Source organism: Chroicocephalus ridibundus, chromosome 19 (genome assembly GCF_963924245.1).
Source record: "Chroicocephalus ridibundus chromosome 19, bChrRid1.1, whole genome shotgun sequence".
Classification (NCBI taxonomy): Eukaryota; Metazoa; Chordata; class Aves; order Charadriiformes; family Laridae; genus Chroicocephalus; species Chroicocephalus ridibundus.
In genome coordinates this window covers 5,387,713-5,413,243 of record NC_086302.1, presented here as the reverse complement: position 1 = coordinate 5,413,243, position 25,531 = coordinate 5,387,713, and the positions used below count along the sequence as shown (strand labels likewise).

Sequence of the window (25,531 nt, the reverse complement as noted above, 5' to 3'; positions counted from 1 at the left end):
ATTCGGCAGCACCCTTGGGTGCAGGGCTGGGCTGCTGCACCCCCGTGCTGCGGCACCCACCTCCCCAGGGACCGCCGCCGTCGCAGCACGCCGGCACCCAGGGCGCGTCCTGCCCCGAGGAGGTGCCACCGAAGATGGGAGACCACCGGGGTCTCGAATCCAAACCGGGAGCAGCCGGGTGAGCCGCGGCCACGGTGTAAAGCGCCTTTCCCTGGATGTTCCCCTGGGGTGAAGGGGAGCCTGGCTCATGGCAAACGCCGCCGGTGACATCCCTACCCGTAGCCACAACAGGGACCGGGGGCAGTGGGGCAGAGGGTGGATGCCTTCCCCCCACCCCCCCCGCAGCCCTCCAACAGCCCGTGCCAGGAATTTCTCATCTCAGCAGAAATCCCTGGGGTTGTTTGTGCTCCACCTCGAGAGAAAGGGCTGGAAAAGCCGCTCCCCTCGCCCTGGGTGTCTGGGACCGGCTGCCAGAGCCAGCTGGCTCTGCCAGGAAGGCCCCGTCCCCCCTCCCCGGGAGGCCCCTGCCATCCCACGGGACGGAGAAAACAAGCCTGGGGACGGGGACCTGTGCAGGGGACAGACGGTGTGTCACGCACCGCGGGCTCTGGGGTCTGCAAAGGGGGCAGAGCCGGGTGGGCAGCAGTTGGATCCCTCCTGTAGAAGCAAACCAGTATTTTTCCAGGGTCTTTATTGGCAAGCTCGCAGCTGGGTCCTCCTCCAGCCCTTTGTCCGGCTCCCCGTGGCCCTGTCCCACCATGTCCCCAGCTTCTTCACGTGTGGTGGCTTGCACCAAAGGGGCCGATCCAGGGGTGGGTGCTGGGAGCATCACCAAGGGCTCTCCCCGCAGAGCCGGGAGGTGGCTCAGGCCAGGATGGGATAAGTAGCTTCGGTGGCCACGCCGCAGTTGTTGTCCTTCATGGCCATGAGGATGTAGCCGTCGTTGCCCCAGTAGGTGGACCAGGAGTTCTTGATGAGCCAGTAGGTCTCTCCCTGCAGGACCCCGTAGCCTACGGCCAACACTGCGTGGTCCAGCTCTCCTGGCTTATTCCCTGCAGGCAACAACATGGGAGATGGCTTGATCGGACAGAATCCCTCCCTGCCTGGAGAACATCCCTGTCTGGAGAGCATCCCTGCTCCCCGGAGCTGCCGGCAGCACTGGGGGTGGCTGTAGGACCAGTTCCCTCTTCCACCCCTTGGCCACTCAAGCTGCTCAACAATGATGGGATCCCGGGTGTCCCAGCACGTCCCCTGGGCACCCAAGTGTCCCCGTGCCCCACGTGCCACCCAACTCACCGCACTTGGGCTCGTAGTAGACGCCGTTGGAGTAGAAGGAGAAGGTCTTGTGTGAGGCATCGATGCTGACGGCCACGGGGCCGTGCTTGTAGATGGCGGCTTTGACCGCCGTGATGTTGCCGGAGGTGACGTTGACGTAGCCCGTGATCTTGGCTAGCATCTCAGACTGGTTGTAGTGGCACAAGCCGTTCTGCAGCACCCGGAGGAGGCGGGGGGGGGGACACTGCGTCATCCAGAGCCCCCAGGTCCCCTGCCCACCACGGCTGCCCCCATGCAGCTCTGCTCTGATGCAGGGAGTGATCGGGGACTCGGTTTGTGACAGCATCCCGGCTCGGGTCCCTCTGTCCTCCCTTGCCCACCGTGGTGGGGACGTCTTCCCGCTCGCTGCAGGGACACAGGGTTGCCCATACGCAGCACGGGGAGCTGGCTCTGCCCCCAAAACCCCGGGGGGGCTGTTGCCTGCGTCTTGCAGCCACGTCCCTGTCTCCGGGGCAGCCCTGCTCCATCCCTGCCCCCCAGGGTACGGAGGGGCCCGTGGCACCACCCATGGGTGGAGGAGCCGTGTCCCTGTTTTGCAAGAAGAGAAACTGAGGCACGCGGTGATGAAACCGCCCGGCTGAGCCCTGGGGCTTGGCCTTGGACCCTGCTTTGACCCACAGGGAGCCTGGCGCCTTGGGAAGGAGGTGACGTCCCCGTCTCCAGAGCCCGTTAGCGTCTCTGATCGATCCTGATCGCCCCACCATGGCTTCAAAGCCTGGCCCGGGGGCCACATCCCGAGAGCCGGGGGGACCCCGGCAGGAACATGGGGCCACCCTTACCTGCCCCTTGTAGGACCCGTAGGACTCGGTGCTGGCGATGCCGCCATGTTTCTTGATCCACTCGTAGGCTCGCCACTCCTCGCCCCCGTCGCAGGCGTAGTTCCCGAAGCCCCAGGAGCAGTCGATGAGGACTTGTTGGGACAGGGGGGTCAGCACGCCGGTCTGGGTGGGGGGGGACACACGCCGTAGGGACGGGAACGGGCACCCTCCAGGCACCCCGGCCATCCCTATGGGGCACGGCCCCGCTCTCACCTTGAGGAAGAGGGCACCCTCCATGGCACCCGTCGTAGCGAAGCTCCAGCAGGACCCGCAGACGGCCTGGTCCTTCACGGGGGTGACGGCGCCTGGGGACAGCGGGATGGGGCAGGGGGTGAGAGGCTGGGGTGGCACCAGGGATTGAGGGCAGGCAGAAGGGAAACTGAGGCAGGAGTCGAGGGCTCGCTGTGCTCCCAGAGGCAGCGCAGCCAGGGCTTGGCGCTCATCAGGGTGGGGGGCAAAAGCACCAGCGGACCTGCAGGACCCCCACCCTTGGGTTCAGCAAGCTCTGGGGGTGTCGCTCCCAGCTGGTGGGGACACGGGGGAAGCCAGATGCGGCTTCAGATGCCACATCTGTCGCTGGGGCACCAGAGCGAGTGAGGACCGAGCTGCCTTTTGCCAGATAAACCTTTGCTTCCATCTGAGCAGAACGGGGGCCACAGGGAGATGTGGGTCCCCCGGCACAGCGCGGCCCCACGGGCTCCCAAGCGGGGTGATGGAGAGCGGGGCGGCTCGCTGGAGGAGCAGCCTCACGGCACCCGGAGGGCGAGACCCCCCCCACACCCACCTTTCCCCGGACCCCGCACCTACCGTACATGCGCCAGTCGAGGCTCTCGGGCAGGATGAGGCCGGCGTAGAGCTGGACGGGGAAGGGCTGCCCGTTGTTGGTGACCCCGCTCCGGCGGCGTCCCCGCAGGGCGGCCAGCTCCTGGGGCGTGCGGTCGGCCAGGTGGTTCAGCGCCAGCGTGTAGGAGAGAGCAGCGCGGTTCCTGGAGTGCACGAACCTGCGGGCACGGTGGCGAACGGCGTCAGCGATGCTGCCTGCCGCCGCGGCGGCGGCGCAACCCTCTAGGGATCACGGAATCACGGAATTTCAGAGTTGGAAGGGACCTCTAGAGATCATCCAGTCCAGCTCCCCTGTAAAGCAGGATCGCCCAGAGCACATCGCTCAGGGCTGCATCCAGGTGGAGCTTGAAAGTCTCCAGAGAAGGGGACTCCACACCCTCCCCGGGCAGCCTGTGCCAGGGCTCTGTCACCCCCACCGTAAAGAAGCTTTTTCTCATATTTGATCGGAACTTTCTATGTTCCAGCTTGTGCCTGTCACCCCTCATCCTGTTACCGCGAACCACCGAAAAGAGTCTGGCTCCATCCTCCTTCAACCCACCCTTTAGATACTTGTCAACATTATTAAGGTCCCCCCTCAACCTTCTCTTCTCCAGGCTGAAGAGCCCCAGCTCTCTCAGCCTTTCCTCCTAAGGGAGATGCTCCAGTCCCTCCATCATCGTTGTTGCCCTGCGCTGGGCTCTCTCCAATAGTTCCCTGTCCCTCTTGAACTGGGGAGCCCAGAGCTGGACACAGTATTCCAGTTGTGGCCTCACCAGTGCAGAACAGAGGAGGAGAATGACCTCCCTCGACCTGCTGGCCACACTCTTCCCTACGCAGCCCGGAATTCCGTTGGCCTTCTTGGCAACAAGGGCACATTGCTGGCTCAGGGATAGTTTACCGTCTACCAAGACCCCCAGATCCTTTTCTTCAGAGCTGCTTTCCAGCAGGTCCACCCCTAACCTACACTGGTGCCTGCCATTCTTCCTCCCCGGGTGCAGGACCCTCCACTTGTCCTTGTTGAACCTCATGAGGTTCTTCTCTGCCCAACTGGGATGGGGAGCATCCCCGCGGGGGGGGGGGGTCGGCATCCCCCCCCGGCTCCCTCCGCCTGTACCTCATGTTGTGCACGAAGATGCTCTGCCTGTGCTCCATCTCCCGTGCCGAGCCGTACCGCCGCCCCAGCCGCCTGCGATAGTGGTGGAAAACCTCGTGGGCCCAAGGTTGGTGCCTTCCCACCAGGTCCTCCATGGGGTTCGCCAGCACCCGGTGCTCCGCCGAGCTCCCCGGCAGGTCCCCGCACTTCTTCGTCTCTGGGGAGCAAGGAGGGGACGCCATCAGCCTCAGCCCCACGGCGGGGATTGGGGGGGTTCCCCAACCCAGCTCACCGTTGACGGGGAGGTCGAAGATGGAGGAGGGGAAGCTGTTGTCGAAGTCGCTGTAGGCGATCTCGTACTTGTCGTAGTGGGAGCCCAGCAGGCTGTTGTAGCCCCGCATCTCGTAGTGGACGGGGGCCACCCCGCAGCTGGAGTTGGTCACCCACATGGTGTAGACGTTCTTCTTCTGCGCCCAGCGGGTGATGTTCTGCCAGACGGCGCAGTACCGGCCCCGGTAGTATTCCTCCCGCAGGAACTGGGGGAGACGTGGCATCGGGGAGGGGATCTCGGGGTGAGGAGCCCTCATCACCCCCCAGGCTCGCTCCTTCCCACCCAGCGTCTTCGCAGGAGCACCGGGCTCTCGGGACGGATCCAGCGGCTACATGGCTTTAGCACATGTGTGGGGCAGAACGTGGGGCACGGATTCGGGGTGCAACACAGGAGACAGACCCTCCGTGAGGCTCAGCAGTGCCCTGGGGTCACCCCGCTGTGCACCTATAGCCGGGGGGGCCTGGCTGCACGTCCCTTCCAAAAGCCTCCAGGTTTTTCCTGCTTGTTTCCAAGCTCTCGCCCTGCGGGCACGTGTCCGGCTTTGGTGACAGCTTGGTGTCCCCATCGCTCACGGGCTGCACCCCACCTGCTGCGCCCAGCCCTGCCGGAGGCCGGGGCCGGCGGGGAGCTGAGCCGCCGTGCAGCGACTTGCCCAAGTTTTCCCGAAACGCCGGCGCTCGTGTGGGCTGCGACACGTCCCAACACGGCTGCCGGGGTTGGGAAAGGAGTCGGGAGTCCGGCCCCGATCCGGGTGGGGAATAATTGACCCTCCCTGCGCCCCGGGGTGCGGGGACATGTCCTGGCCTGTCCCAGCACCCCGCACCCCCCGGGATGGAGGGGAGCACCTCCAGCACCCCCCCACCCAGAGCCTGAAGATGCTCCGGGCACCGGCTGTGGATCCAGGCTCCGGCGTTTCTCACCTTGAAGCCGTCCATGCTGGGGAAGACGCTCTGAGCCTTGACCACGTCCTCCTTGGAGCCGGGCAGCTGGAAGCATTTTCTGGCGTTCACCTCCTTCTCGGTGGTCTCCGGCGTGATCTTGTAGCGCATCCCGTAGGGTTTCACCGCCGCCAGCTGGTAGGTTATCACCTGCCCTGTGCCAGCGCGGCGGGGGAAACTGAGGCACGGCGGTCCTGCCCGCGTCCTCCCTTCGCACGGGGCTGGGGACGGGGCAGGGTGGGCACAGCCCGACGCTTACCCCCGTAGTACTGGATCCGGCTCTTGTTTCCCGTCAGGTTGTACCAGGCTTCGAAGGGCTCCTCGATCTCAGCGTAGGGCAGGTTAATGACGCCTGCGGGGTCCCCGAGGCCTCAGCACCCCGACATCCCCCACCCCCCACCCCGGCACCCGCAGAGGGTGCAGACCCACAGCCAACCAGACTGCCGTCCCCATGGGTGCTGAGGCGGGGAGAGGCACCCGGCTGCGGGAAACTGCCCCAGTTTGGCACTGGGATGGTCTGGTCCTGCCCAGTGCTGAGCTGCGCCGCCCCCCACCCCGCGGCGAAGGATTCTATGGGGTCCCGTTACCTCGGACGTGGTAGATGGAGCCGAAGTGGGGCGGGCGGCGGTGGAGCCCATAGTCCTGTCCTGGAGGGCAGAGAGGGCTTGGGCTGAGGGAAGGGTGTCCCCCCCCGCCATGGCCGAGCAGGGGACAGGGCAGGAGGCTGCCCGAGCCAGCGTCCCCCTTCCCCGCAGCCCCTCCTGGGGTGGGCGGTGAGGGGCGGCTTGGCCAAAAGCCGCTCCACGAGCCCACGCAAAGGACACCGACCCGCTGCCACCCTCCCAGGGCCAGATCCAGGGTTGGCACCGCGTCACGACCTGCCGCCGCGCTGGAGCGAGCCCTGCGATGTGGCACCCCCGGGGAACCCCGGCTGCCGGGGGCTGGTGTCCCCGTGGGAGGCAGTGCCACCCCAGGGCTGGTGGCCGTGGCTTTGGGCCATGTTTCCAAAGCGGGAAGCGGCCAAGCTGTCCCCCGACAAGCAGGGCATGGATGAGGGATGCCGGCGAGCCGTCTAGTCCCGCCTGGCGTCTCCCAGTGACCTCCCCAACCTCCCCTGGGGCTCCCAGCTTGTGCAACCCCACGCCAACACACCCGCCGCTGGGAACGGGCCTTTGCCTCCGTCAGCATCTTCCTCCTCCCCGGCAGCGATCCGGCAGCGCCTGCCCCATCGCCGTCCCCAGGCAGCGGGGACCAGACCCGGCTCTGCCTCCGCGCCCAAAATCTGGGGCAGGCAGGGACCGGCAGCCCCCCCGCTGTCCCGTGGGTGCCCGTCACACCCTGTGGGTCTGGGCACCCACAGAGGGTGCCCAGGGCAGGAGGAGCGATGGATCCAGCAACGCCACAACCCTGCTTGGCTTTACACCCACCCGGGAAGGGGGTCCTGCGGGGGCATGATCCCCCCCCTGCCCCCCACAACCCCTGTCCCCTCCCGCTGCTTCCAGCCTCCCCGATTTCCCTGCCGGCTCTTTGGAGGCAGCAAGGTTTGGGAATGGTTTGGGCTTGTGCGCCTGTTAAAGCCCATCTGGCTCCATTTAGCCTTATTTTCACACACACACACCCCCCCCCCAGCCCCTCCAAGCCCTCGAGGCACATCCACACACACCCCCCCTCCTCCCCAAACCCTCCTCTCTCTTGGGGGAACTGCAAATCTGGGGACCCAACCAAGCAAAGAAACCACTTCCCCAGCCTGCCTGCCCCGCGTTCCCAGCAGGGAGACCCGCCTGGGTGTCCCCGGGGTGTCCCCGTCGCGGGGAGAACAGTGCCATGGTGGGGCGGGGGGGGGCCACACGCCAGACTCACCCCGGATGGCGACGCAGAGCGCAGAGGCCGTGAGCCAGCGGAGAACACCCATCCCGGCCACCCCGGCTCGCCCGGACCCAGCTCTCTCGCCTTTAAGCTGGAGCCGATGGCGGCGAAACCCGGCCGAGCCAATGCCGAAACCGGGGCCCTCCCCGGGAGGAGGGAAGGAACCGGCATCATGTGGTGCCTGGCGGGGGGGCCGGGCACCCCAGGGTGCTCGTCGGGGTGAGCGTGTCCCGGCAGGGTCCCCCCGCGGAGGGAGATGGAGCAACGGCGGGTGCTGCAGGGGGACGGGAGGTGCAGGATGAGCCCCCAAGAGCCGCCAGCAGCATGACGGGGGGGGTGGATGGTGCAGATTGGAGGGGGACACTCCAACCTGGGGGGGGGCAATGGGGCTGCGCGTCCCCCCCTGCCTTGTGCAGGGGGAGAGCTTCCCTGGGGCTGGGGGAGTTCTTCGCCGAGCAGCCCCGACGCCGGGGCGATGGGCAGGAGGGCTGGGGCTGTGAGTGCCACGAACAAACCAGGCTCTGAGACTGGGAGCGCTGGGGGGGCTTGAAAGGGGGGCTTGAAAGGAAGGAGGGGAAACGCGAGCACCCCCCAGGCAGCCCCGAGCGGGGCCAGGCTGAGCCGCCCCAGCCCCCAGGGCTCGGGCAGAGGGCTGGACACGGTGCGCGTCACCCCTCGCTCGCTGCTCAGCCTCTCTGACCGCAAAGAGGGAAACTGAGGCACGGGTGGGGGGGGGCTGGGCTGAAAGGGAGAGCGTCCACTAGGGAGGCAGAGGAGGGTTTCCTCCACCTACACAGGGAAAACACCCCCTTCCTCAAACCCTTACCGGCCTCCCAGGGTTTTGGGGGCTCCCCTGCCCCTCTCTGCCGGGGGTCCAGCCTCCCCAAGCTGTTGGGGCAGGGATGGGGACACTCCTGGAGGGGGGGATTTATATGCCACACCCCCCCCCCCCCCCAATTTCCATCCTGCACACAGAGAGCAGGCTGGGAGCCCTCTTGGCAAGGTTGTCCCCCCCCCACCGAGGGGATGTCCCATGCCAGGCTGTGACCCCCAGGCCGTGACCCCCATGGCAGCCCCTCTCCCCGTGGTTTGCCAGACTCACCCCCCCCCGCCATGTGCTGCCTGCTCCCATGGGACGGGGATTCAGCATCTCTGACACCCCAGCACCCACCCTGCCTTGTGCCAGAGCACCCCGCCAGCGTGCTGGCAGCCTGGGGGGGTGGGGGGGGCCGGCAGGGTGGAGGGCAAGTGCCCCCCTCCGGGATGAAGCCAACCCGAAACACCTGGGCCTGCAATTTGGGAAGGGTCCTGGGAGCCCAGGAGGAGCCTGGAGGGTCTCATCACTCTGCAGGTGACGGCAGCCCCTGTCCCTGCCGTGCCCTGTCCCCTCCCAGGGACACTGGCAGGGCTGGCTCCATCCCCAGCAGGGTCTGAACCCGCCCCCCCCACCCCCCCAACAAATCCCAGAGAGCCCCAAAAGCCCCCAAAGCTGGGACTAAAGCAGAGCTGTGATCCGCGCCACCCCCGGAACAAGTCGGGGGGTGACAAGGCGAGTGTGGCACCAGCCCGGGGGGGGCACGTCCTTGTCCCAGTGGGGGTCCGAGGACTTCCACCAGCCCAGGCCCCCACCGTGAGAACCGGAACCGTGGGGTTCAGACCCACCATTACACAGGAAAGAGGTCAGCCTGCGAGGGCTAACCGCAGGGCGAGGAGGAGGAGGAGGGGGAGGAGGAGGAAGGCTCCAGAGAGATGGGGAAGGACCCCCACCCACCAGCAAGGGCTGCGTGGGGAGATGGGGCAGCCGAGCCGAGATGCAGCCAGCTCCGCGGGGGGAGGACGACCGCAGTCTCCTGCCCTCCCCGTGCACTCTCATCCCCACTCAGGAGCACGGCCCCATGCCGGAAACTGTGGCCGGGGGTTGGGGGGACATCAAAATATCACCGGCCCCTCGCTGTCACCGGCCCCTGCGGTGGGAAGGTGGCTGTGGCCCAGGGCGGGGGGCGGGGGGGGGCCTGCAGGATTGGGCCCAGGTCAGGCTGCGGAGGGTATTTCCAGCCAGAGAGGTTTTGCTTTGGAGGGGGGGGGGATGCCCTGCACCCCTCATCAGCATGGGGGTTCCTCACTGAGACACCCCCCCGCCCCCAGCGGGATTTCCCCCCCCCGCACCGAGACCCCCTCGATCTGGCAGTTGGGGTGCCAAAAGCTTGAGGTGCTCTCTGCGGACTGGGAGCCCAGGCAGGGGGCGGGGGGGCTCAGGCAGGGTGCTGGGGGGCTCACCCCCCTCTCCCAGAGCTCGCCAAAGTTTTTGGGTCAGAGTCACCGATGCCAAACCTTGGGCTCATCCCACCAGCGCCTTTACCTGGATGAGGAGTAAATAAAGGGTCTGGTGGGCTACTGATGGCCACTGTAGCCTTGAGCTGGCCAGGAGCTGCACCCCATCCTGGGGGGGACACATGGGACCCCCCCCAGAACGTGGTCCCAAGCTACCAGCCGGGCAGGGTGGGCTCCTTGCCCCCCCTAGAACACGGTCCCAAGCTACCAGCCGGGCAGGGTGGGCTCCTTGCCCCCCCTAGAACACGGTCCCAAGCTACCAGCCGGGCAGGGTGGGCTCCTTGCCCCCCCTAGAACACGGTCCCAAGCTACCAGCCGGGCAGGGTGGGCTCCTTGCCCCCCTAGAACACGGTCCCAAGCTACCAGCCGGGCAGGGTGGGCTCCTTGCCCCCCCTAGAACACGGTCCCAAGCTACCAGCCGGGCAGGGTGGGCTCCTTGGCCCCCCCAGAACACGGTCCCAAGCTACCAGCCGGGCAGGGTGGGCTGCTCGCCCCCCCTCCACAGCTCTGTCCTGCCCCAGGCTCACCCCATCCCAGCAGAGCCACCGTGGCAGGGCCCCTGTGCCAGGGGGACGGGGCGGCTGCTGCGGGTGCTCTGCCATGGGAGGGTCACCTTATTCCTGCCCCTCGCAGGGTCGCAGCCCCCTGTTTGCAATACCTTGTCCCCGAGTTGTCCCCTGCCTGGGGATGCTGGCCCGGGGGGGGTGGGGGTGCTGGGGGTGCTGGGGGGGCGATGGGGTGACGCCAAGCTCTCGGGATGGGCGCAGGCAGCCTCCGGGAGCGGAGCTGGAGCCCACGGACCTGGGCATCCCCACGCAAATCCCTGTAAATCCCCACAGACAGAGCGTGGGGAGCTGCGGCAGTGTGTCGTCCCCCCCCCGCCCCGTGCTGCTGGGGACCGGGGACCCCTCGATACCAGTCTGTCCGTTCCCCCCCCACACACACACACACCCATGCCACCTCCACGGGCAAGCGATGGGCCCCGGCGAGCGACGCCGGAGGGTGAGCCGGCGGCCGCCCCGGCTGGGTTGACTGGTACAATGAACACGTTTGCTGGGAGCGCTGGGAGGAAGGGGGGGGCCGAGGGGAGGGGAAGCTCTTGCTGGGCTGCGAGAGCTGCCGAAGAGACAGGGGAAACGCAGGCACGGGCTCTCCCGCTCTCCCCGCGGCGCCCGCCTCGTCCTGCCCTGCCACGCCACCCGCCTCGACACCCCGGCCACCAACGCCGGGCGGTTGGGGGTGCTGGGGTGGCCCACCCCCCTACCACCCCCCCCAGCTCCGGCCTGCCATCCTGCCGGGAGCAGCCTGGGAGCGGGGGTCCATGCGAGCCGGAGCAGGAGGGCTGACGGTAGGAGGGATGCGCGGGGCGGCATGGGGTGGTGGGGGGGCTCTGCAATGGGGGTCTCTTAATCCCCTTGCTGTGTGCTGGGCAGGGGTGCTAAGAGCTGCCCCCCCGCCGTGTGTGGGGTGGCTCGGGGTTCAGCGTGGGGACAGAGAGCCCTGTGACCCTGGGGGGGCGGTGTTATAAGGGGGCTGCCACCTGCCTTCGCCGCTCCCCCCCTGGGTAACGCCAGCTGCTGCAACGAGCCTGGGGTGGGGGGGAAGGAGACCCCCGTCCTCCCCATCCTGGGGGGGGCAGCAGGTCAGCGGGGGGGGGCAGCACGCCCCGGGGCCGTGGCATGGGGAGGGCTGGGGGCAGCCACCAGCCCCTGCTTGCCCTCCCGGCACGAATCGGTGGCAACGCCGTGGCAGGGAGCCTGCGGAGACAAATGGTGCCTTCGCCCCCGCCGGACCCGAGCGCTGGGGAGGGGGCAGGTCACGGCACCCCAGGGGACACCGCTATGGAGACGGAGGAGGACACCTGCTCCCCCCATCCCTGCAGGTGCCCATGGCGTGCCAGCCCCACAAGCGCTCACCGGGGGGATGCTGGGGGGCTCAGGTCTCCCCGACCGGGGCTGGGGGGCTGAGGCCCTGGCCGGAGCGGGTGCTCCCCCCGCTCCCCGCAGCTCTGCCTCGTCCCCCGGTCCTTGGTGTGTCCCAAGGAGGGGACAGGAACTCGCCGCTTCCTGCCCTGCACAATTCCCTCCCCGCCCCGCTCCTCCCGGGACATTGTATTTGGAGCCCTGGCCGGCTCCCTCCCTCCGCCCCTGCAGCCCCTCGGATCCGGGAATTGCTCTTCTTCCAGCGGAAATCCTGCTTTCCCAGCCAGCGATGGGGCTGGGAAGCCGGGGGCAGGGAGGGGCGGGGGGGCAGGGGGGGGCTCCCTCTGCCATGGACATCTCCTCCCAGGGCCAAGGGGACACCCCCTGCCACAGACCTGGTTGCTGGCGGGTGGGCTCGTGGGGACAGGTGGGTTATGGGGGGGTGGCGAGTCCTTCCTCTTCTGTCCCAGGGTCCTGGGGCAGGGGGGGTGGACAGGCAGCGCCCTGTCACCTCCTGGGGCTGGCACAGGGACGATGCCGGCCGAGCGCTGGCCATGCCCAGCCGGACCGTGGCTGGTTTTGGAGGGCCGGCAGCCCCATTTGAACCCCGTCCTGCTGACGGGCAGGCAGGGGAAGGGGTGTCCCTGTGGGCATGGCCACCGGAGAATGCCCGGGAATAGCACCGTCCCACCACCACCTTGCCCAGGGATCAGTGGACATTTCCAGCCCCCTTTGTGCCCCAACCAGGGAAACCCATGCTTGGGGGATCCTCTCACGGCTGTCACCCCATCTGCATGTTCCCAGTGGAGCGTTGCATCCCACCGGTGTCCCCATGGTGGTCTGGAGCCGTGTGCTCCTGGCGTGGGTCTCTCTGGCCACGGCAGGACCCTTCTCGTCCCTCCTCGCACCCCCTGTCCTCAGGGAACCTGCTCCCGACGGAGATGAGCCGGGCCAGGAGCTGCCATGCTCTGCTGGGAGCTGTGGGGGACTCGCCAGGCACTGGGTGAACTGGGGGGACTGGAGCAGGAGCAGGGCTCTACCCCAGGACCCTGGCTCCGGGTCGCAGGGCTGGACTCGGGGCTGGGGGCAGCAGTGAAGGAACAGGGACATGCCACTGTCTGGCACCACACTGAGCCAAAGAGCAGGCGGTGGAGAGGCAGGACGTGTCCTCTTGTCCCCTCCCCAGGTCTGCGGGGACGCTGGGGCCGGGTTGGGGACACGGCTCGGTGTCGTGGCTCCTAACGAGCTACCTAAAAGGAGGCACCTTCCCCTTCTGCGCTGCAGCTGCGTCGTGCCTCAGTTTCCCCTCCGGGACCAGGGAGGTCCAGAGGCGCGGGGTGATGGCGGAGCCCGAGGGGGCTGCGGGCTGGGCTGTGTGGCGATCTCGGTTCCTCTTCCCCCGGGGGAGGCTGTGGCAGGGCGGCGAGAGCCACCGGGGTGCAAGGCCACACGCGAAGGATGGGGGGTGTGCAGGGCAAGGCGGGGGGGGAACAAGGCATGGCGGGGGGGGGTCACAGTCTACCCAAGGGGCTACAGCCCCCGCTCAGCCCTGCTGTGGCCCCTGCCTGCCACCCCCCCACCCCCCCCAGCTGCCACTGTCCCCAAGGCCTGGGATCCTGCCAGCCCTGAGGTTCCCCTTGGTGGCCACAGCACCATCCTCTTCCTCCTCCTCCTCCCCCATGCCGTGCTCCCGCTGCTTCCTCCTCCCGCTGCATAGGTGCCAGCCAGGTTCCTCCGGCTGCTGCCCCTCTCTGCTGCCCGCATGTCCCCGGGGAGATGTGACATGCCTGGGTGCCACCCTGGGTGGCTGAGCCTGGCTCGTCCCCATAGCACTGGGAGCGTGTCATTTCCAACAGCCCCCGTATCTCTCCGTACGGCTGCATCCCCCCCCGGCCCCGCGGAGCCTGACCCCTCCATCGCCGTTATTCCCCACAGGGGAGTGGAGGCATGGGATGGGGGGGATCCCCACGGGGTGCCTTGGCGCCGGAGGTGACACGCAGGGTGACGCCGGTGGGTGACACCGGGACATGGTGCTCCGGCTCGGAGCTGGGAATGGGGCTGAAACCACCCGTGTCCTGGGAGGGGGGGGCCGGGGAGCAGATGGACGGGCGGCCGGGGATGCATCATGCCCAGCCATGCCCGGCAGGGCGGGGGCCGCGGCGGGGGTGATGAGTTGGCCGGGTCTCAGCGCGGGGCGGGAGCTGGCAGCTCGGCCGGGACCGGTGCCGGCGGAGCCGGTGCAGGAAGGGCTCGGTTGCCATCTGCTCCCAGGCTCCAAACAGCTCCTTTTCGGGAGAGCCGGGGCCAGACGCCAGCGCGGGGCCGGCTGCGTCCCCTCCCTGGGGACAACGCGAGGGGACAGCTTTTGTGCCACCCTGCCCGGTGGCAGGGACCAGCTTGGGGGGGTTTGTGGGTGCCCGGAGAAGGGGGAGCATGGGTGCAACGCCGCTGGGCACGGCGGGAGCAGCAGCGAAGCCCCGCGGTGCTGCGATATTTCGGGCTTGTGCTTGCCTAGAAGATGGTCCTCGCCCGCCTGATCCCCGCCGGCAGCCGTGGCAGCACCGAAATTCAGCGAAATGGGAAGTTGCTGAGCGCGATGCCGGCAACGGGGTGTGTGTGGGGAGGGGTGATTCCCACCCCAGAGGAGACAGGGTTTGCAAGGGCTGGGGGTGTTCGTCGGCTGAGATGGCCACTCGCCGTCAGCAAAAAAATAACAAACCCCCACCGGCCAAGCCCTCTCGGATTTGGCAACGCTGCCCTGTCAGCAACGGCCGCTGCCTTGCCACACTGCTGGTGTCGAAAGCGAAGGTGGAAGGGGGAGAGCCGGGGCCCTTCCCGCCGAGAGAGAGAGGAAAGTGAATCAAAGAAGCGTGATGGGGGAAACCCGCCTGAAAAGTCTCCTCTGCCCCAAAACCTCCCTCTCCCCCGGCTCTCCGGAGCGCCGGGGAACAGGACATAGCTGCCGGGCCGTGCATGCTGCATCGCCGCAGAGCCCTCGGCCGGAGAGCTCTGCCCGGTCCAAACTGGGCAGACCGGTCTGGGTGGGTGGCCAGCAGCCAGGGGAGGTGACAGGGCTGGGGACAGCAGTGGTTTCCGTGCAGCCGTGGTGGGAGAGGTCCGATTTCCTCCTCCTCCTCCGCGACACCTTCGCTGCCGAGCGCGGCCCCGGCCGGAAGAGCTGGGCCCTGACCGCAGCGAGGAGAGCGGGGTCCCCTCCTCCCCCGAGTCACGGCTTCCCCTGCCGAGCCCGGGGGACGGCGGCGCTTCCAGGGCTCCTTTCCACCCAGCCTGGCTCCCTGCGGCATCGGGGCAGCCGGGGGGGACGCGTCTCCCCGTGGAGATGGGGTGATGGGTTTGTCCGGGATGCGGCGGGAGGAAAACCTGCTCAAGGATGTGGTCGCGGCCCGTGTGGGGGTGGTTCAGCTCATGCAGGGGTGTCGCAGTTTGTACAGGGGGGTGCTGCAGCCCGTGACGGGTTGTTTTAGCTCGCGCAGGGGTGTTGCAGCCCATGCAGGGGTGTTGCAGCCCTTGGAGGGGTATCTAAGCCCATGGCGGGAGTATTGCGGTCCGTGCAGGGGTGTTACAGCCTGGGGAGGGGTGTTTCAGCTTATGCAGGGGTGTTGCAGCCCTTGGAGGGGTATCTAAGTCCATGGCAGGGGTTTAGCAGCCCGTGCCGGGGTGTTTTAGCTCATGCAGGGGTGTTTTAACCCATGCAGGGATACTGCAGTTCGTGCAGCGGTGTTGCAGTCGGTGTAGGGGTGTTTTAGCCCGTGCAGGAGTATTGCAGCTCATGCAGGGGTGTTGCAGCCCTTGGAGGGGTATCTAAACCCATGGCAGGGGTGTAGACGCCGGTGACGGGGTGTTTTAGCCCACGCAGGAGTGTTTTAGCCCATGCAGGGGTACTGCAGTTTGTACAGGGGAGCTGCAGCCCGTGCCGGGGTGTTTTAGCTCATGCAGGGGTATTGCAGCCCATGCAGGGGTGTAGCAGCCCTTGGAGGGGTATCTAAGCCCATGGCAGGGGTGTAGCCGCCTGTGCCGGGGTGTTTTAGCTCATGCAGGGGTGTTTTAACCCATGCAGGCATATTGCTGTTCGTGCAGCGGTGTTGCAGCCCATGCAGGAGTATTGCAGCCCATGCAGGGGTGTTTCAGCCCTTAGAGGGGTATCTAAGCCCCTGGCAGGGGTGTAGCAGCCCGTGCAGGGGTGTTTTAGGTCATGCAGGAGTATTGCAGCCCATGGCAGGGTTACTGCAGCCCAAGCAGGGGTTTAGCAGCCTGTGCCGGGTTGTTTTACCTCATGCAGGGGTTTTTTAACCCATGCAGGGATATTGCAGTTCATGCAGCAGTGTTGCAGCCCATGTCAGGGTGTTTCAGCCCTTGGAGGGGTATCTAAGCCCACGGCAGAGGTATTGCAGCCCGTGCAGGGGTGTTTTAGCTCACGCAGGGGTGTTTTAGTCCATGCAGGGTGTTGCAGCCCATTCAGGGGTGTTGGAGCCCTTGGAGGGATATCTAAGCCCATGGCAGGGTTACTGCAGCCCGTGTAGGGGTGCTGCAGTCCATGCAGGGGTGTTTTAGCCCATGCAGGGGGGTTTTAGCCCATGCAGGGGTACTGCAGTTCATACAGGGGTGTTGGAGCCCTTGGAGGGGTATCTAAGCCCATGGCAGGGGTACTGCAGCCCGTGCTGGGGTGTTTTAGCCCATGCCGTGGTGTTTTAGCCCATGCAGGGGTGTTTTAGCCCATGCAGGGACATTGCAGTCAGTGCAGCAGTGTTGCAGCCCATGCAGGGGTGTTGCAGTCTGTGCATGGGTATTTTAGCTCATGGCAGGGGTGTTTTAGCCCGTGCAGGGGGTGTTGCAGCCCTTGGAGGGGTATCTAAGCCCACGCAGGGGTGTAGCAGCCTGTGCAGGGGTGTTTTAGCCCACGCAGGGGTGTTTTAGCCCATGCAGGAATATTGCAGCCCATGCAGTGGTGTTTCAGCTCATGCAGGGGTGTTGCAGCCTGTTCAGGGGTCTTTCAACTAATGGCAGGGGTGTTCCATCCCTTGGAGGGGTGTTGCAGCCCTTGGAGGGGTGTTGCAGCCCGTGCAGGGCTCTTGCCCACTGCCTGATGCCCTCCCCGGTGTCCACAGGTGCCTCTTCTCCTCCCCGAGGTGACATGGAGCAGCTGAAGTGACCCGAGGAGCCGTCGCAGTGAGTGGGGTCGCCGTCGACGGGAGCACCCGTGGGTGCCAGGGCGGGGACGCAGGGTCCCCCCGCGCAGCACAGCCCCCCTGGCAGCCTGGTCCCTGCCGGTGGCAGCGCCCATTGGGACCCTGGTGTCCCCATGTCACCGCACAAGCTGTGCCAGGGGGTGGCGGGACCCCACTCCTCCCAGCGCTGGCGTGCGCCGGGGCTCATGCATGTACCCCAGTGCCCCTAACTGGGACCGTGTGTGCACACGCGTGTGCCCTGCCGGAGGGGGTGGGGTGGTGGCGTGGGGGTCACGGTCCCTCTGTCCCACAGGCCGTGCCCAGGATGGGCTGTGTGCACTGCAAAGAGAAGGGGTCCGGCAAAGGGCAGGCGGGGGGTGAGGTGGGGGCCCCCCCGCCCCCCGCCTCCCAGTACGACCCCGACCCCACGCAGCCGGGCGCCGCCTTCACCCGCATCCCCGACTTCAACAACTTCCAGGGCGCGGGGGTGCCCTCGGCTCCATCCTTCCCGGGGACGGGGGTCTTCGCCTCCAACACGCTGCAGATGCGGAGCGGGGGCATCACAGGTCAGCGAGGGGCTGGTGGTGGTTGGGGAGGGGGGGCGTGCGTCCGGCTGCACCCCTGCAGGTGAGGGGGGGGACCCGGGGGCTCACCGTGGTCCCCTCCACGTGCCGCAGGCGGGGGTGTGACGCTCTTCATCGCCCTGTATGACTACGAGGCCAGGACGGAGGATGACCTCACCTTCCAGAAAGGGGAGAAATTCCACATCATCAACAACACGTGGGTCCCGTCCCCCCACCCCGGACCCCCTGCCACCCCCGGTGCCCCCCGTGCCACCCCAGGGAGGTGCCTCTGTGATATGGGTACCCCCCGCGGGACCCAGGCTCTGCCTCAGCTCCGTGGCTGGATACTGAGAAAACCAGGGCCATGTGTGTGATGAGTTGGGTGGTCTCAGCAGAGGCGGGTGCCCTCCGTGGCGGGGTAGAGCGGGGTCTGGGGGTGCTGTGTGTGGGGAGAGGAGGTGCAGGGCAGCCAGGCCGGTCCGTCTCTCCCTCCTCCTCACTCTCTGTTCCTCTTTCCCCAGGGAGGGTGACTGGTGGGAGGCCAGGTCGCTGAGCTCAGGCGCCACGGGCTACATCCCCAGCAACTACGTGGCCCCCGTGGACTCTATCCAGGCAGAAGAGTGAGTCCGGGGGGGACGACACACAGGGATGGAGGGGGGACCCCGACCCTGTCTGCCTTGAGCCCGGGTGTCTTGGCGCCCCTGGTGAGCCCCGGCAGTGCCGCGGTGCTGGCAGAGGGCCGTGGCGTGGGGTCCCCATGGGTGCCCCTTGGCGGTGCCCCCCACCCCCCACCCCCGGCGCTGAGCCCGGCTCCGCGGCAGGTGGTACTTCGGGAAGATCGGGCGCAAGGACGCAGAGCGACAGCTCCTGTGCCATGGCAACTGCAGGGGCACCTTCCTCATCCGGGAGAGCGAGACGACGAAAGGTAGGGGGACGGGGATGGGGACACGGGGGGCTGCGCCCCGCATCCCTCCCTGACCCGTCCTGACCCCTGCCCCCACCTAGGTGCCTACTCCCTCTCCATCCGGGACTGGGATGAGGCCAAGGGGGACCACGTGAAGCACTATAAGATTCGGAAACTGGACAACGGGGGCTACTACATCACCACCCGCGCCCAGTTCGACACCGTCCAGCAGCTGGTCCAGCACTATATAGGTAGGGTGGGATGGGGGGCACCGGGGGGGGAACATTGCAGAGGGGCAACGGGGAGGGGTGGGAAAAGCCCAGAAGACCCTTTGGCAAGAGACAGCCGGCTGGGCTAACTGGGTTTAACTGGCGAAGGAGGGGGCTGCTCTGGTGGGGGACCCCCTGAGGGTCCCCCCTCTTCTGTATCCTTGGTGCAGGGGGCACCCGGCCGCTCCAGAGAAGTTAAATATCCCCTGGGTCTGGGTGGGCACAACCAGGGGGGGCTGGGGGTGCAACCAAGCCCGAGGGGGTGTGGGGCCATCCCTGCGGGTGGGGGATTGGGGGGGTGTGTGGGGGGGGAGCACCCCATACACGTGTGTGCATCTTGGGGGGTGGCTGGACCACGCAGGAGCCTGGAGGATGCGCAGGTGGGGGGCAAAGCGCCGGCGGGGGTCCGTGCCCGGGCTGATGCTTGTCTGTGTGCGTGTCCCCCCGCCCCGCCGGGGTGCCACAGAGCGGGCGGCCGGGCTGTGCTGCCGCCTGGCCGTGCCGTGCCACAAGGGAACGCCCAAGCTGGCCGACCTCTCGGTCAAAACCAAAGACGTGTGGGAGATCCCTCGCGAATCCCTCCAGCTCCTCAAGAAACTGGGCAACGGGCAGTTCGGGGAAGTGTGGATGGGTAGGGCCCGGCGGGCAAGCCGGGGCGAGGGGTGGGGGGGGCGGTGGGGGCACCCCCAGGCCTGGCACACCTCCCCCCCCCCACCAAGGAAGGGCTCTTGCCTACCCCGACAGTTTTCCAGCATGGGGAGATGTCCCACGTCCTGCTCTGGGGTCACACCAGGGACACCAGGATGCCCCATGACGTCCCTGCATGGGCAAGCAGCCCCCCCACCTCCCCCCCACCCCACCCCGCCCCGCCATATTTCAGATGGGACCACAAGCAGGAGACAAGAACCAGGCCGGGGGGTCTCCTCTTCGTCATCCTCTTCCTCCTGCTCCCCGTGCTCCCTCCGCTCGGCGTGCATGCTCCATTCATCCCATCGCACCCCCTCCTTCCCTCCTCCCCGCCCCCAATCCTTGCTCCCCCTCCCCCCCCCTCCCCCCCCCACCTCCCCACAGAGTGTAACGACGGGTTGTGCCACCTGCTAACCCGCGCGTGCCCCACTATGAAGCCCCAGACCCTGGGATTAGCTAAGGACGCCTGGGAGATAGTGCGGGAATCCATCAGCCTGGACAAGAAACTCGGCATGGGATGTTTCGGAGACGTGTGGATGGGTAAGGCTGGCCCAGCCGGCCGTGGAGGGCGGCAGCGGGGGGGACACGACGTGGAGGGCAGGAGCAGTCCGGTCCTGCCCCCGGCAGGCAGCATCACGGGGTGCCAGGCGGTACCCACCGCGGTGGGGGAGACGGCAGCTTGGCACAGGCTCCCCCGTGGAGGGACGGGGAATGGGGTAAGGTTGGTATTTAGGAGATGAGCTCACGGGTGCCTTGTCCCCACGCCACGGGGTTGGCGGGGGTGGGGGGGGGCTCCTTGTCCTGCGTGGGGTATGGTGGTGTCACGCCCCTTCCTTGCCCTGCCCTGATTTCCTTGCTCCTCCATCCATGCATCCCTCCATCCATGCATCCATGCATCCATGCATCCCTCCATCCATGCATCCATGCATCCATCCATCCATCCGGGCACCCATGCACCCCTCCGTCCCAGCCCTGCCGGGGCTGGCTGTCCCCTGGGCTCGCCGTGACGCCCTGTCCCCGGCCCAGGCACGTGGAACGGCACCACGAAGGTGGCGGTGAAGACGCTGAAGCCGGGCACCATGTCTCCCGAGGCTTTCCTGGAGGAGGCGCAGATCATGAAGCGTCTGCGGCACGACAAGCTGGTGCAGCTCTACGCCGTGGTGTCCGAGGAGCCCATCTACATCGTCACCGAGTTCATGAGCCAGGGTGAGCTGGGGGCCGGGGTGGCGGGGGGGAGCCTCTTCTGCAAGCCTCACCCTTCCTTGGCACGGCCAGGGAGATGGTGCCAGGGGTGGGGGCTTGCTGGGGGAGAGGGGGGGGCATGGGTGGTTCTCGGGCGCTTTGAGCAGCACCCTCTGCCCGCAGGCAGCTTGCTGGATTTCCTAAAGGACGGTGACGGCCGCTACCTGAAGCTGCCCCAGCTGGTGGACATGGCTGCCCAGGTAGCGGGGAGGCTGGCACGGGGGGGGGGGGGGGTGCCCCCCATGGGGTGCATCCGGGGGGGGGGGGTGGTGGGGGTGGTGGTGGGGGTTGGTCCTCACTTTTTCCCCCCACCCAGATCGCGGCAGGCATGGCCTACATCGAGCGGATGAACTACATCCATCGGGACCTGCGCGCTGCCAACATCCTGGTGGGAGACAACCTGGTGTGCAAGATCGCCGACTTCGGCCTCGCTCGCCTCATCGAGGACAACGAGTACACGGCGCGCCAGGGTGAGCCGGCGCGGTGCCCCGCTGCTTTGGGGACCGCTGCCCTTGTCCCCTCCGTGCTGCGTCCCACCCTGGGCCTGGGGATGGTCACCCCCAATGCTGGGTGATGGGTGCCCCGGCTGATGGGGGCCCCAGGGGATGGGTACCCCCAGTGATGGGTACCCCGGAGGATGGGCACCCCAGGGGATGGGTGCCCTGGGTGATGGGTACCCCAGGGGATAGGTGTCCTGGGTGATGGGTACCCTGGGTGACGGGCACCCCAGGTGATGGGTAGCCCCGGTGATGGGTACCCCAGAGGATGGGTACCCCAGTGGATGGGTGTCCTGGGTGACGGGCACCCCAGGTGATGGGTAGCCCCGGTGATGGGTACCCCAGAGGATGGGCACCCCAGTGGATGGGTACCCTGGGTGATGGGTACCCCAAGGGATGGGTATCCCAGGGAATAGGTGCCCCGGGTGATGGGCGCTCCAGGGGATGTGTACCCCAGGGGATGGGTACCCTGGGTGATGGGTGCCCCAAGGTATGGGTACCACAGGGGATGGGCATCCTGAGTGATGGGTGCCCTGGGTGATGGGTAGCCCAGTTGATGGGTACCCCAGGAGATGGGTACCCTGGGTGATAGGTGCCCCGGGTGATGGGTAGCCCAGTTGATGGGTACCCCAGGAGATGGGTACCCTGGGTGATAGGTGCCCCAGGTGGTGGGTGCCCCAGGGGATGGGTACCCCGGGTGTGGGATGCCCACAGTGCAGGTTGCCCAGGGTGCTGGGTACTTCTAGAGGTGGGTGCCCCCTGTACGGGGTACCCCAGGTACGGAGTGCCTTGGATGCGGGTGTCCCCGGTGCATGGTGTCCCAGTGCAGGGCTCCCGGGATGCAGGACGCCCTCAGTACAGGGTGCTCCAGCTGCAGGGGGTCTCTGGTGCAAAGATGCCCCAGGTGTGGGGTGTGCCCAGTGCTGGGTGCCCCAGGTGGGGGGTACCCGGGGTGCGGGTGCAGTGGGGTGCCCCAGACGCAGCTCACCTGCCTCCCCTCGCAGGTGCCAAGTTCCCCATCAAGTGGACGGCCCCGGAGGCCGCGCTTTTTGGGAAGTTCACCATCAAGTCGGACGTCTGGTCCTTCGGCATCCTCCTGACCGAGCTGGTGACCAAAGGCCGGGTGCCCTACCCAGGTACGGGGGCAGCGGGCACCCTTGGGGTGAGCCGGGTGCGTGGGGGGGTGCAGGCAGGGCAGGGGCTGATCCTCCCCAGGGCTGCCACCAGCAAGGCTTGCCCCGTGCCTCAGTTTCCCCGTCAGAGAGACCAGCGCTCAGCTGGGCTCCCAGTCCAAACCACGGGGCAACGCCGCTGCATCCCTGGGCCTGCCTCAGTTTCCCCGTTGCGCTTGTCACGCAGGGATGAACAACCGGGAGGTGCTGGAGCAGGTGGAGCGGGGCTACCGCATGCAGTGCCCGGGCAACTGCCCCCCGTCCCTGCACGAGGTGATGGTGCAGTGCTGGAAGCGGGACCCCGAGGAACGTCCCACCTTCGAGTACCTCCAGTCCTTCCTCGAGGACTATTTCACCGCCACCGAGCCCCAGTACCAGCCGGGGGACAACCAGTGACCCGGCGTTGGCACCCCCCCTAGCCGGGCTCTGGGGTGGCTTTTGGGCAAATCTCCCTCTTTTTGCAGGGTGGTTGTTGCTCCTTTTGCCTGTGCCCCCCCCCTCCAACCTCAAAACGCCTGTCAGGGGGGGTGCTCGGGATGCCCCGGGGAGGACGGGGGGCTTTGCACAAGGATTTTGGACTCAGAGAGGGGGGAAAGCTGTGCCCCCCACCCCAGCCCCCTCTTCTGCCCCCCAGCCCCTCTCTTGTTGCCTTCACACCCTGAGAAGTGCTTTGGTTGGGGGGAGGAGGGTGGGGTACCCCACTGTGCCCCCCCCCCAAACACCCCTAGCCCCACAGCGTGGCGGGGCGGGGGGGGAACACACCTCCCCATGTCAACCCCAGTCGCCTCTCCCCCAGCTCCTGGGGGGGCTCAGCCCCCAAATTCCTGGCACCGACCTGGGGAAGGTCACCTCAACCCCCCCCCCCCCAACCCCCTTTATATCGTCTTTAATTTATAAGATTTTATACTCCTCACCCAGCAGCCGCCTCACCCCCCGGCATCCCCGTATTTGGGGGATCTCCTTGCCCCCCCCCCTTTTATTTCCTCTCCTTATAGTAGAGCCAAATCCTGAAAGCCATAAACCTCCGCTTGCACTGGGGGGGGGGACAAGGGGTCCTGGGAGGGGACAAATGCTCCTGGAGGGGACCAGGAGCCCAGGCTACGGGGGGGCTGTTTCCCGCTGGCCCCATGCGGGGCAGGAGGGGGGGGTACAGGATGGGCTCACCCCCATGGCACCCGGGGGGGGGTCCCGGCTGCATCTGGGCTCGAACCCCTGTTGCAGGCATTAACGGGGGGTGGGGGGGGCACTGGGGGCGCAATGTGAATGTGATGGCACTGGCGGGGGGTGGGGGGGTGTGCCACCCTGCCAGCTGGCTCCTGGGGGCCGGCTGCCCCCCCCGGGTACCCCCTTTCCTGCGGGGGGGGGAGGATCCGCCTGTGGTCCCAGGCTTGGCCCCATCCCCACTCCCCATGGCCAAGAGCTCCCCTGCACCCGTGGGGCAGGGCTTGGGGGGGGGGGTGGGGCAGTGCCATCCAAGGGGGGGCGTGGGGGGTGTCTGAGGGAAGGGGAGGGATTTGTTGTTTATTTTTTTTTTAAATCCAGTCTGTAAATAGAGAGAAATAAAACCTTTCTAACAAGCCGGGCGGGGGGGGGAGCCTGGGTCCTTTTTGCCCCCTCTCGGGGAGAGGGGCTGCGCTGGTGGGGGATAGACACCGGGCAGGGGGGCGGGGGGGTGAGGGGGGTGCAATAACCCTGGCTTGCAAGATTTGGGTGGGGGGCACCCATCCCCACCCCGGGGTGGGGGGGGGGGGTGTCCCAGGTTGCGTGAAGCCAGGACTAAGGCCGTATCCTCACCCCCCCCTCCAGCCCCAGGGCACAGACATACCCCGGGGCTGGGACGGGGGGACGGGGGGGGGGGCGGGAAACCTGCATGGGAGGGGAGGGCAAAGAAAAGCCCCCCCCACGCCCCCCCCAGCCCATTTGGGGCTGCGGCAGCATCTCTCCTTGCAAAGAAAAGCCTGGAAAAAAAAAAAAAAAAAGGGGGGTTGGGAAGCATTTGGGTTTGCAAAGCTGCCCCCACCCAGGGCACCCCACATTCCCCCCCCACCCCCCCCCCCGGCACCCAGCATCCCCACGGCGGGGCCCGTCCCCTCTTTCTAGGCATGTGCGTTAAGGAGGCAACAGCCTGGGTTTAATTAGCAAGGGGGGGGGGTCCCCGGGCAGTGTTTGGCTGGGTTGGGGTGGGGGTGGGGGGGCCCTTCTGGCCCCCTCCTCTGTGTGAGGGCAGAGGTGCCGGTACGGGGGGGGTGGGGGGGGGGGTCCTGCGCTCGGAGGCTGGGGAGGAAGAGGTTAATTTTCCTCGCAGCTTGGCCTCCCCAGCAGGGCCCAGCTGTGGCCGGCTAATGAATTCCCCAGCACTGGTGGGAAGTGGGGGGGGGGGGGACACACACTGGCCCCCGGCCCCATCCCACGTTGCGGGGGGTGGGGGGGTGTGGGGGGTGTGCTCAGGCTGGGGGGAGAGGCCCCAGGCAGGTGGGGAGGGGGGGGCACGGAGCCAATGCCAGCGGGTATGGGGACATGCCGGGGGGGGGGGGGGGGGCTTGGGGCCATGCCACCATCCCTGGGCTCCCGCTTCACCCCAGTTCCTACAAGGGCTGCGGGGCTGGATGCGGCCACCCCCCACCTTTACACACAAACCCCCCCCCCCAACACTGCTTCCCCATCCCAGGGAAAAAAATCCCTCCGGGAAAGGCCAGGCGGGGGGGGCAGCAGTGGCACGATGCCCGGTGCCGGGGTGGTGGTGGCAGGGTGGGGGGACACACACACAGACACGGGGGGGTGGGGGGGGGGCGAGGAGAGCGGATTGCGTGGCAAGGAGGAGGCGGTTGGCACCGTCCCGCAGCCGGGCAGAGCCCCCCCCCCGCCCCCCCCGCCAGCTGCCAGATTGCAGCCACAGGTCCCCCGCCACCCCCCCCCGCCCGAGGTGGGTGGGCACCCAGGGGCACCCCCAACACCCAGCACCCCGAAACCGTGCTCCCTTCGCGAGGGGCACACGCCTGGTCCGCGGGATGTGTCCCTTGTCCCTGTGCCCATGGGGACGCGTGCGCTGTCCCGGGTGGGGGACGGAACCTTCCAGCTGGGGGGAGCACCCCAGTTCACCCCCTGCTCTCTGAGCTGGGGACAATCCCGCTCGGGGCAACAAAGCAGAGTGGTGCCCCCCCATGTCCCCCATGACCTCACTGCCCCCCATGGCCCCTGTGGCCACCGTGGCCCCTGTGGTCCCCATGTCCCCCATGCCCCCAGTGCCCCCCGTGGCCCCCCATGGCCCCCATGTCCCCCATGCCCCCAGTCCCCCAGTGCCCCCTGTGGCCCCCTGTGGCCCCCATGCCCCCAGTCCCCCAGTGCTCCCTGTGGCCCTCCTGTCCCCCATGTCCCCCGTGCCCCCAGTGCCCCCTGTGGCCCCCATGTCCCCCATGCACCCAGTGCCCCCAGTGCTCCCTGTGGCCCTCCTGTCCCCCATGTCCCCCATGCCCCCAGTGCCCCCTGTGGCCCCCATGTCCCCCATGCCCCCAGTCCCCCAGTGCTCCTTGTGGCCCTCCTGTCTCCCATGTCCCC

General features: G+C 67.4%; 2 protein-coding genes across 4 annotated transcripts; one reads left to right on the top strand and one right to left on the bottom strand.

Moving 5' to 3' along the window:
* Positions 1–695: 695 nt before the first annotated feature.
* LOC134525205 (digestive cysteine proteinase 1-like) lies at positions 696–7,316 on the bottom strand. The gene is made up of 11 exons (XM_063355836.1): positions 7,198–7,316; positions 5,925–5,984; positions 5,597–5,689; positions 5,320–5,492; positions 4,361–4,604; positions 4,090–4,285; positions 2,961–3,154; positions 2,367–2,458; positions 2,115–2,276; positions 1,297–1,486; positions 696–1,052 (listed from the first exon to the last, which is right to left on the bottom strand). Exons 1-11 carry the CDS (start codon positions 7,247–7,249, stop codon positions 865–867), a joined length of 1,644 nt encoding a protein of 547 aa, XP_063211906.1. The 5' UTR covers positions 7,250–7,316; the 3' UTR covers positions 696–864.
* A 3,273-nt stretch (positions 7,317–10,589) lies between these two features.
* On the top strand, positions 10,590–23,423 carry FGR (FGR proto-oncogene, Src family tyrosine kinase). 3 transcript variants are annotated; one of them, XM_063355854.1, is made up of 13 exons: positions 10,590–10,882; positions 16,583–16,643; positions 16,956–17,208; positions 17,320–17,422; positions 17,727–17,825; positions 18,027–18,130; positions 18,211–18,360; positions 19,450–19,605; positions 20,092–20,271; positions 20,431–20,507; positions 20,624–20,777; positions 21,809–21,940; positions 22,164–23,423. In XM_063355854.1, exons 3-13 carry the CDS (start codon positions 16,968–16,970, stop codon positions 22,370–22,372), a joined length of 1,605 nt encoding a protein of 534 aa, XP_063211924.1. In that variant the 5' UTR covers positions 10,590–10,882; positions 16,583–16,643; positions 16,956–16,967; the 3' UTR covers positions 22,373–23,423. The 3 variants fall into 3 exon arrangements, with proteins under 3 accessions (XP_063211924.1, XP_063211922.1, XP_063211923.1); XM_063355852.1 differs by lacking the exon at positions 19,450–19,605 and adding an exon at positions 18,845–19,009 and having other exon boundaries at positions 10,592–10,882; positions 22,164–23,421; XM_063355853.1 differs by lacking the exon at positions 19,450–19,605 and adding an exon at positions 18,845–19,009 and having other exon boundaries at positions 10,592–10,882; positions 16,583–16,834; positions 22,164–23,421.
* The last annotated feature ends 2,108 nt before the right edge of the window (positions 23,424–25,531 follow it).

What these genes read in the sequence shown, in the direction of transcription:
- LOC134525205 (XM_063355836.1), bottom strand. Translation starts at nt 7,249, where the DNA reads ATGGGTGTTCTCCGCTGGCTCACGGCCTCTGCGCTCTGCGTCGCCATC. An exon ending in CCGGATCCAGTACTACGGGG is followed by an intron (nt 5,493 to 5,596) that starts GTAAGCGTCGGG and finishes GCGCTGGCACAG; the next exon opens with GGCAGGTGATAACCTACCAG. An exon ending in ATCTTCGTGCACAACATGAG is followed by an intron (nt 3,155 to 4,089) that starts GTACAGGCGGAG and finishes CCGTGCCCGCAG; the next exon opens with GTTCGTGCACTCCAGGAACC.
- FGR (XM_063355852.1), top strand. Translation starts at nt 16,968, where the DNA reads ATGGGCTGTGTGCACTGCAAAGAGAAGGGGTCCGGCAAAGGGCAGGCG. An exon ending in GACTCTATCCAGGCAGAAGA is followed by an intron (nt 17,826 to 18,026) that starts GTGAGTCCGGGG and finishes GCTCCGCGGCAG; the next exon opens with GTGGTACTTCGGGAAGATCG. An exon ending in AGGCCGGGTGCCCTACCCAG is followed by an intron (nt 21,941 to 22,163) that starts GTACGGGGGCAG and finishes CTTGTCACGCAG; the next exon opens with GGATGAACAACCGGGAGGTG.